General features: G+C 35.3%; 1 protein-coding gene across 2 annotated transcripts in view; it reads right to left on the reverse strand.

Annotated features, from left to right (window-relative positions):
* TTC28 (tetratricopeptide repeat domain 28) overlaps positions 1-20,456 on the reverse strand; it is a 565,861-nt gene that overhangs the window by 527,901 nt on the left and 17,504 nt on the right. For both annotated transcript variants that reach the window (XM_069557167.1, XM_069557166.1), the window contains exon 2: positions 15,655-15,933. In XM_069557167.1, the coding sequence (XP_069413268.1) occupies positions 15,655-15,933 (279 nt within the window). The remainder of the gene's footprint in view (positions 1-15,654; positions 15,934-20,456) is intronic.

Below are 20,456 nucleotides of genomic sequence, written 5' to 3' on the forward strand. Positions count from 1 at the left end.
AATGAACTCTGGGAGTCGGTGATGGACAGGGAGGCCTGGATTGCTGCAATTCATGGGGTCGCAGAGTCGGACACGACTGAGCAACTGAACTGAACTGATGTGAAAGTAAATGTTGGGGACAGAACCAAGGAAACACATTCTTTCCTCTTCTAATAATGAGATTAGATAATATGTATTGAATAGTTATCATTATACTTGAAAACTTAATCTGTTCAAAACACTGCACATATACCAACTCAATCCATCAAACTACTGAAAGGCAGAACAGTCTTAACTATAAACACAAGAGGGCGCACAAGACTGGTAAATTCATAAAACTGAACACAAATTGCATTCTGCTCAACCATCTGCAGCTCTTAAAACAGTCACATGGATTTACAAAGGATTCTTCATGCATGTAGTTGAGGCCAATTGCAATGAAAATATTCCCCTTTCTCAATATACTTTTGAGAAATCAAATCACTGCATCTCTTGATAACACAAACTCCTATCCAAATAGACTTTAAACTTACATTTAATATCTTATCACTATGAGAAAGTATGACTTTTTTCCAAGGTATAGTTGCTTTACACTGCTGTGTCAGCCTCTACTGTCCAGTGAAATGAATCAGCCATACGTATACCTATATATCCGCTCTGTTTTGGATTTCCTTCCCCTTTAGGTCACCACAGAGCACTGAGAAGAGTTCCCTACACAGTAAGTTCTTATTAGTTATTTAGTATTCTACACACAGTAGTGGTGTCTTCCCTGGTGACGCAGACAGTAAAGAATCCGCCTGCAATACAGGAGACCCAGGTTTGATCCCTGGGACAGGAAGATCCCCTTTAGAAGAGAATAACTGCCTACTCCAGTATTCTTCCCTGGAGAATTTCAGGGACAGAGGAGCCTGGCTACAGTCCATGGGACTGCCAAGTCGGATGAGACTGAGCGACTAGTACACACATACACACAATGTATATATGCCAATCTCCCAATTCAACTCACCCCTCTCCCTTTCCCCTATGGTACCCATACAGTTGTTCTCTACATCTGTGCCTTTATTTCTGCTTTGCAAATAAGAATATCTAAACCATTCTTCTAGATTTCACATATATGCATTAATATACAATATCTTTTTTCTGACTTACTTCATTGTGTATAACAGTCTTTAGATACAACCGTATCTCTGCAAATAGCACAATTTTGTTCCTTTTTATGGCTGAGTAATATGCCATTGTGTATGTACGTGCTCCAACTTCTTTATCCATTCTTCTGCTGGCAGACATGCTTCCACATCCTGGTTATTTTCAATTGTGCTGCGATGAACACTGGAGTGCATGCGTCTTCTGGAACTATACTTTTCTCCAGTTATATGCCCAGGTGTGGGACTGCTGGGTCACATGTGCTTCTATTTTCAGTTTAAGCAACCCCACACCGTTCTCCACAGTGGCTGTACCAATTTACATTCCCACTGACAGTGTAAGGGGCTTCCCTTTTCTTCACACCCTCTCCAGCATTTATTGTCTATAGATTTTTTGATGATAGCCATTCTGATCAGTATGAGGTGATATCTTATTGTAGTTTTGATTTGCATTTCTCTAATAATTAGTGATGTTGAGCACCTTTTCATGTGTGTGTTGGCCATCTGTATATCTTCTTTGGAGAAATGTCTACTTAGGTCTTCCACCCATTTTTTGATTCAGTTGTTTTTTTTTTTTTTAATATTGAGCTGCACTGTATATTTTGGAAATTAATCCCTTGTCACTGTCTTCATTTGCAAATATCTTCTCCCATTCTGAAGGTTGTCTTTTTATGGTCCCCTTTGTTGGACAAAAGCTTTTAATTAGGTCCCATTTGTTCATTTTTGTTTTTACTTTCATTATTTTAAGAGGTGGGTCAAAAAAGATGTCACTGCAATTTGTCAAAGAGAATTTCGCCTATGTTTTCCTCTGACAGTTTTACAGTGTCTGGCTTTACATTTAGGTGAAAGCATGACTGTTAATCAGAAGTTTATGCCACTTCATAATCTAACTTTCTCCTTGGAAAATCTACCATTTAGAAGCTAGCCAACTCTTATAATGCCTGTTTTCAACTAACTTAAAAGCTTCTCCATTTAATGACTAGAATCATAATAAACTTATCTATAGGAAATAAACCTCCAACTTTTAGAAACTGATGCAAATCTGTATCATACTAGTATCAGCTATTTAATTCTCAGGTAGTTAGTATTCTTTCTATAACATTCTATTCCAAAATTGGCTGTGAATCGATTCTAAGTAATAGAATATGATTTCTTTAGTTCACTCACTCACTAAATAAGCTACCATATAAGAAGTTTCTCTATGTGAGTAAAACAGACTAAGATTACAGAGCCTACATGAAGGTACATAATCCAAAATAACTGCCAAGCATGTTCTGCCTACCCTAAGATTCACAGCAGATCATATTCTACACACACACACAGTTCTAGGCATGCAACTCTGTTCAGCTTTATATTGTCCTAATACAGGCTGTGACACATGAAACTACCCTGAATGCCAGTAGTTTCATATGTTGCCTACTTCCTACACAGAAGAGACTTGAATATTATTTATCCCATATATATCATTATGTGAAAGTGAAGGTCGCTCAGTCATGTCTGACTCTTTGTGACCCCATGGACTATACAGTCCATGGAATTCTCCAGGCCAGAATACTGGAGTGGGTAGCCTTTACCTTCTCAGGGGTTCTTCCCAACTCAGGAATCGAACTCAGGTCTCCCACATTGCAAGTGGATTCTTTAACAGCTGAGCCACAAGGGAAGCCAAGAATACTGGAGTGGGTAGCCTATCCCTTCTCCAGAGGATCTTCCCGACCCAGGAATCTAACCGGGGATTCCTGCATTGCAGGCAGGTTCTTTACCAACTGAGCTATGAGGGAAGCTCCATTATTATGTGAATGAAACAAAAAAAGACAGATGAAACTGACTGCTAGGATCAAGAGTCAGGCAAAAAGTCCAAACCAGGCTAGGTAGTATGAGCAAAGCCTGACAATCCAGAACAAAGGATAAAAAATGTATTATTTTAGTCATCAAAAGTCAGGGAACAAACCAAGGGAATAACAATTAGAACCCAGAATCCAGTCAATTAAATAAGTTACTTGTAATGTAAGCACGTGGTACAGGCTTGGATACTACAGTCCATCTATCTGATCTAGATTCCTAATATACTTCTTTCTAGGTACTTAATTCTGGACCAGAAAGGGAAAGGTATTTATAAAAAATACTACCAGAGCATCCGTGAAATCTGAATAGGGTCTGCGGATTAGATAGCAGTATTGTATCAAAGGGTTGTACTGTGGTTATATTCAGTACTTGTTGAAGGGTTTAGGGGTAATGGGACATCATGTCCACAATTCATTCTCAAATGGTTCAGAAAACAACAGTAACAGTTATAGGAAAAGAGAATTATAAACCAAATATGGAAAAATGTTAGCAACTGGGGGATCCAGATGAGAGATATACAGGAGTTCTTTGAACTAATATCACAACTTCTCTGCATGTTTCCCATTATTTCAAAATTAAAAATATAAAACTAAGTAAGAAAATAAAATTTATAAATGCTTTGATAAGAGAAATATCTAAATTAATAAATACATGAAAATATTTCAAACTAAAAACAAAAGTAAATGAGATTCTTTGACAAAAGAGTATATTACATCTCAAAAAATATCTATGTTAATAAACACATGAAGCAATTCTAACTTCAATTCTTAAAAGCCTCACTGAATTTCAATTAACATGAAAAAACATTTCCCTCAAATTAATGAGAACATACTCGTTCCAAAGAATTCAAATGAAGGTAATAGTGTCAACATTCTAGAAAGCCATCTGAAGGTAAAATATTTTTTATCTTTTAAAATATAATAAATAATGCTTTTAGTAGTACTCTTCAAAACTAAAACAGTATAATCTCTTATAAGGGGGGAAGGGGGAAAATCAGTAAATTTAATCAATGACTAGCTTTACTCAGTGACTTCCAGTGTTGCTAAAAAGTAACACAAATAAAAGAAGAATTTTCCAATTCTGGTAGTAGTAATACCTCAATTTAAAAAAAAAGATTCTTTTTTTTTTTTTTACACATATTGGTCATCTAACAATCTTATCATTTAAAAAAAGGTTTTGGAAAAACACTTCCTTGCCATTGTTTGAGTTGCTTTCATAACTTTAATCGGAAATGTTTCTTTGAGACTATTGAAAAATATTTTTCTGAAATGGCTGTGGAAACCCCTAAGTTAGTTTTTCTCTTTTCATTAACATAAAAAATGTTACCAACCCTTTATTACGGAACAAGAGAAACAGAAAAGTTGAGTGTCCTAATACATTTTGAATACTATCTCCCCCAAAGCGTACATCTACAGTTCAATCAACTGTCAAGTATAAACAACAGTAAAATTTTCACTTCATTTAAAACAATGCATTCCCTTTCCTTACTGATAAATTCGTACCATCTAGGAACTGGAAGTGAAATTGTTACTTACCATATGTTTATAGCTTGGTCATTAGAACATTCTTGAAATGAATTATGACAAACAAACCTGAGATTTTAATAACTAAGTTCCCATTTCCTGAATTTCCTTTACAGCAAGACTTCCCTTCTTGCCAGACTTCCTGAATCATTTCCTAAGGATAAAGTACCCATCTTAAAAGTACTTGGTTCTATCCCACGAAAGTCTGGTTTCCAAGGAGATGGTGTGTACTCTGCATTACCTCAGGCTCACATTTATGAGAAAAATTCCTCTCAGTAAAAACTGCAATTTTCATCTCAAATCAACAAGAATAAAATAAAAACTTAATGTAAACATAAGTAAATGACCGGTGAGCTTAAAACTCACTTCAGCAACAAATATAAAAAGCTACCAAGTAAATGGTAGCAACTAGAAAATATACTTTGTCCATCATCTCTAGTCTTTTCTAGAACAAAGAAACAAAGACTACTTTGTGCCTTTTCACATGTACCCAAGAAAACACAAAAGCCCTCAACCACTCTACCTCATCTCTTACTAGAGACTTTTATCTTCTTCTTAAATAAAAAGTCAAAAATACTAAACTGGATTCATGTATGTGTGTATAGTTGTACATATATCATAAAATATCTCAAAATATTGAAATTGAATAAAAACAGTTAACTCTAGAACTGGAATGGAGGATAAGGAATGGAATGAGAGGAATATAATTTTTATTGTCCGAGATTTTTCCAAAAATAATTTTGAGTTACTTTTGTAATAAGAAAAATATGTATGTATGAACATACAACTTACAGATTAACCTATAATACCTGAAATATAGCTTCAATGGCATACAAATAATAAGCCTGTCATAAAATCATGTTTTAAGACATATGAGTTTAGGCTTCAGCACAGCTTGTCTTCTCTCTGCCATCCTGCCTCTTCCCCTCTTCCCTTCCAGGAGCATAAGGTTGTTCCTGGGCTACTCCCTAATAAACATCTTGCACACGGGGGGGAAGACATATGAAATAATAGCTTATATTAATAACAAGAAACCATGATAAATTAGTAACAACATTTGTTCTGGTAATCAACAGCATTAAAAGAAGAAATAGTTGACTCTGCTGGATTTCACTTCTAGTAAATATAGAGACCACTTAACTTTAAGGCAAGTGTCACATTCTTCCTCTTTCCTGATTATCATTCCAATTGTCCACCAAAAACTTCAAATAACTAAAGTCTCACTTCCTTAAAAGCAGGAATGAAATTACGCAAAGAAATTAAGTAAGGAAGACAGTCTATTTTATTGTAAATATTTATTCTGAACTTAATATTTGACTCATAACTTTGATTTTAATGTCATGAGACAGAATGCACAGATATGGAAAAAACTGGAGTCAGGTAAATAGCATTTCTAATTCTGATTTTTTTCCTTACTCTGACTGTAGGCAAACTACTTAAATCTTTCTGAATTTAACTTTACCACCTATAACAGGTGGTTGTTACAAGGATCAGGCAGAGCTTTAGAATTATAACAATCAGCGAGTTTTTACAAAGCTTATGTCATGCCCCTCAGTTTCTTCCCATTCAACACCAGTAGTCTAGTCCAAATTAGCAGTATCATCGGTCTGCCTGCTTCTGCTTTCACTCTCCTACTTTCCATTTCTCTCACAATGGTCTTTTACATTTTTCCATAAAGAAATTATGAAGAAGCTCTTCCAAAATGGCATCATAAGACTTCCAAAATTCTGCTTTTCCATAAAAACAGCAAGAACATTAGCAAAACTTTTCAAAATCAACTTCTTTGAACTCTGGAAACTAACCAACAACTTGCAGCAGCCCAAGAAGTGTTTCTTCAAGAAAAACAGCTGAGTCTCAAAGAACAAGTTTGGGAGGTTTTACCCTACACTATTTTTATCCTCTTCTCCCAACTATATGGTAGATGTGAAAGCCAAGCAGTCTCTCAAACACAATACTTGTGAAAACCAGAAGCTTAGGAACCAATGGTGGGGGTAAAAACGGTTTGGAGTTTTCCAAGCACCCTATCCCTACCACTATCTGACTTGTTTGGCAGCTTCTTAAGAAACCTACGGTCTTAATACTTTATTTGACCAGACTCAGAGATAACTCAGTACAAACAGCCCTCCCCTCAGGGCATGTGTCAAACAAAATCAGTGACAATAGCTTAACATCACAGCTGCCTGAAGAAGAAATACAACTGCATAAACAAGATAAAGAAACATCTGGAAAATTAGATGTTCATAGGAGGCCCTGAAAAGCTCCAAAATATTCTTAGAAATCTAGGAATGTGAATGCCCAAAAAAGACCTGAGAATGATTCTAATCTCTTACCTCTGGCTGAACTTGAGGTTTTACACAAGCAGGAAGTGAAGGCTAAGACAGCGCTGCAAGTTGCCAGAATGTTCAAAATATGCCCCACACACAGAGAGAACTCTTCATAGGCTGGGAGAATTACTGGTTCAAGGCATTTAAGGAACTTCTATGCAATCAACAGCTAGCCAGGCAGAAACTTCAGTGGCTACACATGACTTTAAAAAATCAGTCCAGGAAAGTCACTAACTCACAAAAGGCAACAACAACAATCAATAAGCCCAGGCCAGGGGACAAGGAATACTATGGTTTTCAAAGTTGCTACAATATGTATGTGTGCTAGGTCACTTCAGCTGCGTAGGACTCTTTGAGACCCTATGGACTGTAGCCCGCCAGGCTCTTCTGTTCATGGAATTCTCCAGGCAAGCATAATGGAGTGGGTTGCCATTTCCTCCTCGGGGGGAATCTCCTGACCTAGGGATTGTTTTCTGCATTGGCAGGTGGATTCTTTACCACTAGCGCCACCCAGGAAGGCCCTAGCTACAATATATTACTACTTAAAAAGCATATTTTTCAACAAAAAAATTATGAGATACATAAAGAAACAGGCAGGTATGGCCCATACACTGCCAAAAAAAAAAAAAAAGCAGGCAATAGAATCTGTCCCTGAGGAAACCCAGATATCGGACTTAGGAGACAAAAACTTTCAGCCAGCACTATAAACATATTCAAAGTTCTAAAGAAAACCATGTCTAAGGAATTAAAGAAAAAAAAATTAAAGGAAAGCCTGAGCACAATGTCTCACCAAAAACAGAATACCAATTAAGAAGTAGAAATTGTTTCATTTAAAAGACAATGGCATAAAGTAATAATTGTAAGATTATGCTGAAAGACTTATAATATATAAAGATGTCATTTGTAGGACAACAAATAGCATAAAGGAAGGAGACAGGAATGAAGCTATATCATAGCAAAGTTTCATATATTTTTGAAACTAAATTTATATAAATTCAAACTATATGTTTTAAATAAAGATGTTAATTATAACTCCTAGGGCAACCACCGGGAAAATAACTAAATATATATATAGTAAAAATATATAAATATAAAAATATACATAGAAAAAAAAACAAGGAAATAGAAATGGTACATAAGAAAACATTTAACATAAAAAAGGAAGTCATGCAGAAGAGAACAGAAAAAAAGACACCAAAAAAACAAATAAGACATCTAAAAAGTCATATAGAAAACATATTAAAAAAAGGTATAAACCCTACCTATTCAGCAGTTACATTAAATATAAATGAATTAGACACTACAATCAAAGGAGAGGGATTGGCAGAATAGATTGTTACTAAAAGACAAAACCATGATATAGTCATAGACTATCTACAAGATACTCATGTTAGTTTCAAAGTAACAAGTTGAAAGGAAAAGTATGGGGAAAGATATATCATGTAAGCAACAACCAAAATAGAAATGGTGCTATATTAATATCAGACAAAATAGATTTACAGCAAAAATTGTTACTACAGACCAAGGATATTTTATGACAAAATGATCAATCTTTCAGAAAGACATAAAATCATATAAGTATTAACACCAAACAACAGAGCCCCCAAAATACATGAAACAAAACTAACAGAAGTAAAGGGAGAAAAAGAAAATTCAACAATGATAGTTAGGGACGTCAAAACTTCCAATAATGAACAGGACCACAGAAGACTTGAACAATACTATAAACTAATTAGACCTCAGTTCAGCTCAGTCGCTCAGCTGCGTCCAACTCTGCGACCCCATGAATCGCAGCATGCCAGGCCTCCCTGTCCATCACCAACTCCCAGAGTTCACTCAGACTCACATCCATCAAGTCAATGATGCCATCCAGCCATCTCATCCTCTGTCATCCCCTTCTCCTCCTGCCTTCAGTCTTTCCCAGCATCAGGGTCTTTTCCGGTGAGTCAACTCTTCACATGAGGTGGCCAAAGTACTGGAATTTCAGCTTTAGCATCATTCCTTCCAAAGAAATCCCAGGGCTGGTTGGATCTCCTTGCAGTCCAAGGGACTCTCAAGAGTCTTCTCCAACACCACAGTTCAAAATCATCAATTCTTCAGCGCTCAGTCTTCTTCACAGTCCAACTCTCACATCCATACATGACTACTGGAAAAACCATAGCCTTGACTACCTTTTGTTTTCCTAAAGACAGACTTAATTTTGGGGGGTTTCAAAATCACTGCAGATGGTGACTGCAGCCATGAAATTAAAAGATGCATACTCCTTAGAAGAAAAGTTGTGACCAACCTAGACAGCATATTGAAAAGCAGACACATTACTTTGCCAACAAAGGTCCATCTAGTCAAAGCTATGTACTGGCTGAAGTATGGCTGATGGCTGGATGGCAACATTGACTTAATGGACATGAGTTTGAGTAAACTCTGCAAGTTGGCAACAGACAGGGAAGGTTGCAAAGAGTCAAACACAACTGAGAAACTGAACTGAACTGAATTTTTTAAAATAAGAGTTGAGTTGGACCTATTCTATGTAGCCCAGTGGGGTTTCTTGGTGGCTCAGCTGGTAAAGAATCTGCCTGCAATGTGGGAGACCTGGGTTCGATCCCTGGATTGGGAAGATCCCCTGGAGAAGGAATCGGCTACTCACTCCAGTATTCTGGCCTGGAGAATTCCATACAGTCCGTGGGGTCACAAAGAGTCCGACACGACTGAGCAACTTTCACTTATGTAGCCCAATAATAGTAGGTGCATGCTAAGTTGCTTCAGTCTAGTCCCACTCTTTGAGACCCCATGGCAGCAGGGACAAAAACCCCAGGCATAAAGCTTGGCATAAACAAAAAGAAAAGGGAAATGAGCGGATCAACAAGAACAGGTCTGTCAGCAGAATAGCAAGAAATAAATGGAGAAATGTGACAACTGAAAGCACTGGAGAGTAATGAGAAGCAGTGGATCCTGGAGGAAGAAAGCTGTGAAATGAGTTTCCAGTTTCAGGGTACAGAGATGAAGTGCTGATGGCAAGTGAGCAGGACAAGAGTGCTGTCTCTTGGTAGTCTGTGGAATCAGACTACCGAAGCACAAAAAAGTCATAGTCTTTAGCCAAGGAAGAAGGGGATCTCAGAAGGAAAAGAGGCAGAAAAGGAATACACAAATTCTTCCTTCCAACATCTCTGGATAATCCTTGAGTTAACATGTATGAAGCAAGTTCAAAGCAATTCAACTAAAGACAATATCTGTATTGAAGCTGAAGCTTCAATTCAAGAAATAATGTAGTTTTATTCTAATCAAGAAAATTACTAGCCAAACAATATCATCAACAACCACTGAAAACAATGGCAAACTCACAAGAAAAAAAAATCAACTCAAAAAGATTTCAAATAAACCAATAAATAGCAGGAAAAGAGTAACAGAGACAAAAACAGAAATAAAATGGTAAAGGCAAAATCAATAGCATTGATGATCACATTAAATGTTAGTGGACAAAAATCCACTTAAGAGACAAAGACTGCCAAAACTGACTTAAAAAGCAAGACACAATTATATGCTATTCAAAAGAGATGAAGTTTAAATGTAAAAGCTGGGAGAGATTGAAAATATATAAATAGAAAAATATACATAAAGCAAAAAGTAAGCAGAAGACAGCTAGAGTGGCTATATTAATATCAAACAAAATAGATTTTAGGACCAAAATTAGTATACTAGAAATAAAGAGAAACCTTGCATAATAATAAAAGGATCAATTCCTCAAAAAGGCATAATATTAATAAAAGTGTTTATGTTAAAACAGAGCTTCAAAACACATGAAGCAAAATTTGACAATCAATATTAAAGAGGAAAATCTCCAATTCCAAAATCTTAATAGGAGATTTTAACTTTATTCCAGCAATTGATGAATAACTAGACCTAAATAAGTCAGCAAAGAGAAAGAAGATATGAACAACACTATCAACAGCAACCCACTCCAGTACTCTTGCCTGGAGAATCCCATGGAGGGAGGAGCCTGGTAGGCTACAGTCCATGGGGGAGCAAAGAGTTGGACACGACTGAGCAACTTCACTTCACATCAACTACCTTGACCTAGTTGATATCCATAGAGCTATACCTCACTACTGCAAAATACTCATTCTTTTCAACTGCTCAGAGTAGGTTAACCAAGATAAATCATATGCTGGCCATGAAACAAGCCTCAGTAAATTGAAAAGCAATAATATCATTCCAAGTATGTCCTTTAATAACAATGGAAATAGATTAGATATCAATAATAAGATAACTTTTAAAAACCCAAATATTAGGAACTGAAGTACAAACTTCATTAAATAACTCATGGATCAAAGAAGTAACCATAAGGAGGATTAGAAAACATTCTTAACATTATCATTATAATGAAAACATGTCAAAATTTGTGGGATACAGCAAAAGCAGTGATTGGAGAGAACATTTTAGGTTTAAATGATTATATTAAAAAAGAAGAAAGATTTATGATCAATAGCCTAGGTCTTCCCTGGAGGGCAGTGGGACACTGCACTCTCAGTGCAGGGGACACAGGTTCCATCCCTGGTCTGGGAAGATTCCACATACTACCGAGCAACTAAGCCCATGTACCACAGCTACTGAGCCCATGCTCTAGAGCCCTCCTGCCACAACTACAAAAGTCTGCACCCCTTAAAGCCCACACACCTCAACTACTGAGCCTGTGTGCTACAACTACTGAAGCCCACGTGCCTAGAGGCTGTGCTCCACAACAAGAGAAACCACAATGAGGCCCATGCACCACAACTAGAGAGTAGCCCCCACTTGCCACAACTAGAGAAAAGCCCAAGCCCGTGCAAAGCAACACACACCCAGCACAGCCAAAAAGAAACACAGAAAAAATTTTTTAATAAAATCAATGGCCTAACCTCCCATCTTAGGAAATGAAAAAGACAGCAAATTAAATGAAAAATACTTAGAAAGAAGAAAATAATAAAGAACAGAAATTGATGAAAGAGAAAATGTACAATACTGAAAATCAATAAACCTAATAACTGATTTAACAGAAAGATGAACAAAATTGATCAATATCTAGGCAGACTAATGAAACAAAAGAGAAGATACAAATTAACAACAGTAGGAATGAAAGAAAGGATACCATTATAGATCCTACAGAAATGAAAACAATAATAAAAGAATGTTATTAACAATTTCATGCTGATAAATTTGCAACCTGGATTAAATGTAAAAATTAACTGAAAGAAACAAAATACCAAAACTAATCCAAGAAGAATTAGAAAATTTAAACGGCCTCATATCAAAGAAATTTAATCCATAATTAAAACCTTCCCACAAAGAAAAGTTAATGAAAAGATGGTCAATTCTACCAGACTCTAGAATAGACTGGTCAATTCTACCAAATACTTAAGGACAAAACAGCCTTTTTCCAGAAAACACAGGAAGAGGGAACACTTCAAAACTCATCATAAGAGGCCAATAACATTCTGATACCAAAACCAGCAAAGACTTCACGAGAAAAGAAAACACAAATCAAAATTCCTCATAAACACAGATGCAAAAACTCTTGACAAAATTATAGCTAACTGTACCTAACAATATATAAAAATGGTATATATAATGACAAAGTGGTATTTATCCCATGACTGCAAGGCTGACTTAACATTCCAAAGCAAGTGAGAAAAAATATTATTTCAACAGATGAAGAAAACATGTGACAAAATTCAACACTCAATCATAACAGAAATTGAATGGAATATCCTCCACCCGATTAAGGGCATCATCATCAACAATACAAAGCTCATACCTTTGCACTAAGATCAGGAATGAGCAGAGGAAGTTTGCTCTCATCTTTTCTATTCATAATTGTACTGGATATCCTAACTGGTACAATGGCGCAAGGAAAAGAAATAAAAGGCAAAGGCCAAAAAAAAAAAAAAAGGAAGCAGCAAAATTGTCATTACCTGCAGACAATAAGATCATCCACAGAGAGAATCCAAAAAGCCCTACTAGACTTTAAAAGAAAATTCAACAGGGTCACACAACACACTTTTTCCTATACACTAGCAATTAAAATTGCTAAATGAAAAATTTTTAATACATTTGTAATAGCATCAAAAAACAAAATACTTAGAAATAAATTTAATAAAAGATGTGAAAGACCTGAACACTGAAAGTGACAGAAAGTTGCAAAGAGAAATAAGATAAAAACTAAATAAACAGAGAGATATACCATATTCATGGACTGGAATGTTAAGACAGCAATTCTCTCCAAATTACTCTAAGAATTCAATGCAATCCCATTAGTTTCCTAGTAGATTTTTTTAAGAAACTGATGTTGATTCTACACTTGTATAAAAATGCAAAGACAGAGAATAGCAAAAACCTAGAAAAGGAATAAAGTTAGAAGATTCACAGTATCTAATGTCAAAACTTACAAAACTATAGTAATCAAAACAATGATTTTGATAAGGATAAATAATACATTAATGGAACAAAACAGTGCAGTAATATCCTCGCACTTTTACCGTCAAATGGTCTGTGGAAAAGGTGATATAGATAATTCAATGATGAAAACATAGTCTTTTCAACAAATGTACCTGGAACATGGTTATCTATATGGAAAATAAATAAAGAAACCTTGATCCTTACCTCATTTAGTCCCTAAAATTAATTTGAAATGAATCACAGACCTAAAGGTAAAACTACAAAAATTCTAGAGGAAAAGAAAAACTTTACAACTTTCAGTAAGACAAATATTTCTTAAACCAGACACAGAAAGAATGACTATACGCACAGACAACAGCTAAGAGGCAGTTGGAGATAAAGGTTTCAGAATGAGATTGGGTTTGTTTTCTGAGGGGATCTTATAGTGTTTTCGTCCATACTTCTTTTGAAGTCCATATCACACCAAAATCACTATTTCTTTCAGACAAAATAAATGAGAATAAAAAACTCTCCATCCAATCTCTGGAACCCTTGGATCTTAACATAAAAACTTAACTTTTACAGAGAGAGAAAGAGAAATTGGAAGGTATGTTTTACCACATCAAACTAGACAACAATGACAGTTGGAGAAAGATTTCAGAATGCATTATAATGAAAAAGCCCATCAAAAAAGTCAAAAAGAAAAGGAATTGATAAAAATTTACCAGACATATCTTTACAAGGGAGTAGAAATGAATCTTCTTTTATTAATGAGTATATTCCTAGAAAAGTATAAAGGCAAGTTTTTATCAAAGGAAACTTTTATGCAGTAGAAATTTCTTTATAAGTTAATTTTATTATGAATCATATTACATAGAAAGACCCTTTCATGACTTCAGTAACAAACCCTAATTTATATTTTACATAATTCTAAATCTTGTTGCTTAAAGCCAAATATGGAGTTGAAATATTAATGAAAATTGTAAATATACAATAAACGTACTTATCATAAGGGAAAAAAATTAGAGACTAAAATTGAGAGAAATTATCTTAAAAGTTGATCTCTCATCTATAATCATAAAAGTGCACCTTCCAGCCATTTTCTGTGCAAAAATCATAAGAAGTGGACATGAGAAAGTGGAAATGACACAGAAAAAGGGAAAAGATAAAAGTTTGAAGCTATTCACAAATAATAACATAAAATAAGTAGACCTCAATAAAGAAGGAATGAAGACACTTGATCTAAATTTAAGCACTCTATATTTATTGGGCTCATTGTATCATCACAGGTTTTAAAAAAGAAAGAAAAAGAGAGGATACAGACCAAGGTTTGCTAGAATAACTTACTAATTTGAACATTCAATAAAAATGCACAATCACAGCTGTTACACACAAAATACCAAGTATGTACAAGTAAAAAATTATCTCTAACTCTTAAATAACCTTAAAGATAGGTATTATCATTCCATTTATCTTAACCCCAGAGATGTTAAGAGACTTATCTAAAGCCATATTGTCATTAATAGAAGTGAAGGAATTTGAACCTAGGTCTGTCCTTTGAAAACAGCAATCTAACTCCCAAACAGCGTCATGTAACATTTTTTTTAAAACAGATCTTGTTTCATTTACAGTCATTATAGTTGTAAAAGAAATCCTTTAGGGAATTACAGAATCCTAAACAACTTATAAGGTAGCAGCATTACCAGAAGTTCCACTGACTGAAGCCAAAAATACCTACCAGAATTAAAGCAGAAAGCAACATGACTATGACATATCACTAATTAGACAGTAAGAATCATTTTTAAATTTCTGGGAAATTTCCACTAACATTTGTTAGTCCAACAGAAAGCCAAATATAGAATGAAATGGGTTTGTAGTTCAATTTTTAAAAAATCTCAAACACTTTAATCATATCTTGAGAAAGCATTTCTAAAACTGGGTGTTAGAAGGTGAACAGGCACAATGAAAATAAAGTATATACCAAATAAAGATAACAACTCAAGCCTTAAACTATTCAAGGGAATACAGATAAGCTTCTCTGATCAACTACCATTCTGAAAACAAGCAGTTGTTGATAGAGAATAAAATTATTTTAAATTGAAGAAACACAATCATAATACTCCATCTGAAATATCAGTGCAAAAAAAGAGATATCCAAAACTTAGATAAATAACTAGAATGCATCCTATCAAGAAGCTAAGTTGGAGTAAAAAAAATGTGTATCTCAAACACAAAGGAAAAGAATTAGACACAGAAAGCATACTTCCAAAGTATAAAAAAGGAAGGCATACACTAGTGTACCGGCTCAATGAAGCCAATTCCACATCTTGCTGAAGTACAGACTATTAAAATATTAATAACTGTACTCAGTCAATAAAATGTTACATTAAAATAAGAAAGCACAAAAAGTTCTGTGAAAGTAAAGGAAATTTCTACCTTTGGCCACTTGGGATTGAGAAGTCGAGCTTTGATTGCATCATCCAGTGCCTTGTCATACTGCTGGATTTTCATATAGGCTGCAGATCTATTGCTGTATAAGATACAGTTCTGAGGGTCAACAGCCAGGGCTTCATTGTACAGAACAATAGCTGTGTGGAAATCTCCATCATGACAGGCCTGATTACTCTGACGAACTTTCTCAACAAATTCAGCTTTGCTCAGCACTGGTCCATCAGGACTTCTCCGGCCAATAGTCTTAGCACCAAAGAGAGGAATCTACAAACAAAAAAACTTTGTGAGATAAAGTTCAGTTAATCCAGAGAGGTTCCTTGTTGAAATTTCAAAAGAATATGGACATTCTTCATAGTCTGCTTTATACTACAGTTAACTTTTATGCCCAGAAAGACAACACACTTTCCAAGAAGCAGCAAACATAGTACCTTAAATACATATGTATATATGTATCTGTTCTCCTATATACACATATAGTTACAAAAATACATATTTATATATGCATATATTTTTTGTTTGAGAGATGAATAAACAAATAAACGCAAAAAATAATCAGGCTTTTCCTTGACAATTTAAAGTTATACTAAGAAAAAAACAAAATGCAAACCAATGCAGACAATATGATCTCAATTATGTTAAGATGGCTGCATTTAGGAAATTAACAAAAGGAATAAGATCAAAATATCAACTATGCTAAGATATCTTTGGATACAAGATTATGAGTTATTTTCTTAAAATTTTCTTTTAACCCAATGTGATGTAATGAGCACATGTAAGTCTTAAATTTAAAAAAATAATAACCTTTTAAAAAATAAATTTTCATGTACCAAGGAATCTTTTTAGACTGGCAAATTTGGTAACTATAATTTGCCTACCACCACATTTTTGGAGATCATCAAAAAGAAAAAAAAAATCTGCTGTAAATTGTATCTTGGCAATTTAAGCCCTGTCTCTGACGTTGATTTTTCCAAATCACTAAGTTTTCTATGACTTTATAGCAGTGACCTTAAAACGAAAAGGAATAAATGAGTCAAATGTTATTCATTTTTAAAAAAGGAAAATTAGAAACTGCATTAGAATCCCAAGGATAGATGCTTAAGACAGCAGTATCAAGACAAACAGTTTGCAATTTCAAGTAGGCTTGCCCTAAGTGAAATAAAAACAAAAAATTTAATTTCCTTCCTCACGTCTTCCTTTAAGACCCAGTCTAGTCCCTCCATTCAGAAGTGGACAGACCTAATAGGTAACAGATGCAACAGGTACAAAAGTAACAGACTCCTCACAGAAGTAGTTGCATTAAAAAAGAACAGACTCCACAAAGAGGAAGAAGAAGACAAAGCCAATCTCCCACAGAGGGAAGTAGATTTTTTCCTCTACTCAAAGGGATATCATATCCTAGCTTTCTAGGACAATTTAAAATTTCCTAGAAATTTCAAGTATCAGCACCCAAATTATATCCCTCAAATTCCTCGTACGAATATAGAAATAGCCAATAATGTATACTCTGGTTAGGGTTCTGTTTCTGTTTTTTTAATTATGATCATGAAACATATTGCTTGAAAGTGAATGGACTATGGAACATTGAGCAAATGACCAGGATTTTCCTGAAGAGTCTTGATTAATTTTTTAATGATTTCAGCCACACCAAACTAATGGATTAATATAAGACATTTAACAATGTATAAGACATTTCATTTTGGGAAACAGTCATCATCATGACTCTACTTAAGGGCAGTACTATCCATAAATTATAGAACAAATTCAACATTTGAAAATTCAGGGGTACAACATAAAAAGAGCAGTAACAGTAACAGAAGTAAAATTCGTTAGGTTCACATGTGGCCTAAAAGTGAAAAAGACATAATCCTACTATTACAGCATTCCTTGCTTCTCAGGGTAATTTGGTTCTACTTCAAAATAGATAAGAATCATATTAAGAAAAGAGTCTGCATTCTATTATCTCCATATACAGTAATACAAAGTAACATTTTCCAAAACATGTTCTAAGGAACCCCTAGGTCCTCAGGAGACTGGGATGAACAAAGTTAAATTAAGTTTCTTCTTTAGTGGAAGACACTTCAACAGTCCATGGAGTCCTCCAGGCCAAAACACTGGGGTGGGTAGCCTTTCCCTTCTCCAGGGGATCTGTCCAACCCAGGGATCAAACCCAGGTCTCCCGCACAAGGGAAGCCCAAGAATACTGAAGTAGGTAGGCTGTCACTTCTCCAGCAGATCTTCCCTACCCAGGAATGAAACTGGGGTCTCCTGCATTGGAGGCAGATTCTTTACCACCTGAGCTATCAGGGAAGCCTGCTAAGAGTTATTTCACACACTGTAAATCTGATAGAGGAGATAGCTACAATACATAATAAGATCAAAGTATCTTTTCGGTGGAGTACCTAGCTGGACGAGAAAATGCTCGAAATACTGATGTAAACTATTAGGTAATGCCTCTGAGAGCAAAGAAAAACATCATGAAAAAGTTAGTGCTACTGCAGAAAGATTATAAATACTAGAGAACTCCAACACCATCTTCACCACCAAATGCCCTCAAATGTAAGAGGAAAACACACTCTAGTAAATGTCCACAGAAGCATCTAATTTGTCAAAATATGCCTGAGTCTACTCAGCTGGTTACAATGTGGTCCTTAGGATGCTAGGAAAAGGCAATTTTTGTGTATGATTTTTTAAAAGAGATATAATTTCCCTTGTCCTTCTCTATCTTCTCTGCAATTGATAAATTTGGCAATACAGAGAGGTTTTTTTTAAAGGTTTGCATGTATTTCTCAGATTATATAGTACCTGGAATAAATGGCCATATAAAATTCATAGACTACTAGGGTGAATATACAGTACCACTCAAGAAGACCAAAAAAAACCAAAGTTTTGAAATACCACTTAATTCCTCTGATATTCTTTCCTCACATATTTCATTAGGTATAATTTATGAATGTCAACATCCGTTAACATTGTTGATGTTTTCTTCTGACCCTCTGATAGACTCATCTTAAAAGGACAGTAGCGCCAATAACATATGGACCAAATTGACTCAGACCTATTCAGCCACATACAATTACTTAACATAGCTCCAGTCCTGCTATAAATTTTGACTATTCAAATGATATAAAAAATGCTTATCAGTTTTAAATATCTGCATGGAAAAAATTATTTTTAAAAAAAGTAAAAAGATGAGTCACAAGTAGGTTAAAAAAAATATATTTGTAATACACGATAAAAAGCTAATTTGCTTACTATATAGTGAAAGAAAAGTAAAAGTCTCTCAGCCGTGTCTGACTCTTTGCAACCCCATGGACTGTACTGGGGTAGCCTTTCCCTTCTCCAGGGGATCTTCCCAACCCAGGGATCAAACCAGGTCTTCCACATTGCAGGCAGATTCTTTAACAGCTGAGCCACAAGGGAAGCCCTTACTATTTAAAAATCTACAAATAAAAATTTTTTTTAAATCCAGTGGAAAAAGATAAGAATATGCACAGGCACATCATGAGAAAGGAAATTCATATGGCTTTTAATCATATTTTTTAATGTGTGGCTTCAATTATTTTAAAAGAAAATCAACCCGTGAAATATCACTTTTCACCTCTCCTACTAATGGGGGGTAAAAAATACATTTTAATGGTAAGAGGATAAAGAAAAAGTCCCACCCATACATTGCTGGTCGAAGTGCAAGCTGGTGTAATCATAGAACAATTTAGGAATACCTAAAAAAAAAAAAAATGCAAAAGATACACACCCTTCAAATTCTAGAAGTTTTTCCTACTTCTAGTAAATTAGACTTCAGATACATTAACCTATGTAAACAAAGCTATATATACCAGGATATTCATAATAGCATCATTTGTATGAGCAGAGCTCTTGGGTGAGCAGGTGCATTGTCAATGAGCAGTACTATTTTGAAACAAATCTTGTTTTCTGAGCAATAGATTTCAACAGTGGGCTTAAAACAGTCAGTAAACCATGCTGTCAACAGATGTACTGTCATCCAGGTAGACAGATTTAGCATAATTCCTAAGTACCGTAGGATTTCTTGAATAGTGAATAGCATTGGCTTCAACTTAAAGCGACTAGCTGCATTAGCCCTTAATAAGAGTCAGCCTGTCCTTTGAAGCTTCAAAGTCAGGCACTGACTTCTCTGTAGCTATGAAAGTCCTAGATGGCATCTCCTTCCAACAGAAGGCTGTTTCATCTACACTGAAGCTCTGTTGTCTAGTGTAGCCATCTTCATTAATTACCTTAGTGAGGTCTTCTGGTTAACTGGCTTCTATGTCAGCACTTGCAGTCTCATAGTCCACTTTCCTGTTATGGAAACAGCTTCTTTCCTTAAACCTCATAAACCAACCTCTACTAACTTCAGTTTCTTCCTCTGCAGCTTCCTCGCCTCTCTCAGCCTTCACAGTAGTCAAGAGAATTAGGTCCTTACTGCAGATTAGGCTTTGGCTTAAAGGAATGTTGTAGCTGGTTTGATCTTCTATCCAGACCCCTACAACTTTCTCCATGTCAGTAATGAGGCTGTTTCACTTCCTTATCTTTACATGTTCATTACAGCAGCACTTTTCTCCCCCGCAGGTTTAATAAATTTACCCCTTCAGTGCCTATTTGCAGTGCTCAGTATTCCTTCGAAATACCAGACAGACTTAACAGTGGCCAACAATAAAGTTTAGACCTCCAAAGTTTAAAAGCTCAGGTCCTCTGAGCATTCTGTGTTGCACTTGTCCAAAATTGGTGATTCTTTATAGTCGAAGAGCTTTAAAAGTACCAGTGAAAAAAGG

This window comes from Ovis canadensis, chromosome 17, assembly GCF_042477335.2.
Source record: "Ovis canadensis isolate MfBH-ARS-UI-01 breed Bighorn chromosome 17, ARS-UI_OviCan_v2, whole genome shotgun sequence".
Classification (NCBI taxonomy): domain Eukaryota; kingdom Metazoa; phylum Chordata; class Mammalia; order Artiodactyla; family Bovidae; genus Ovis; species Ovis canadensis.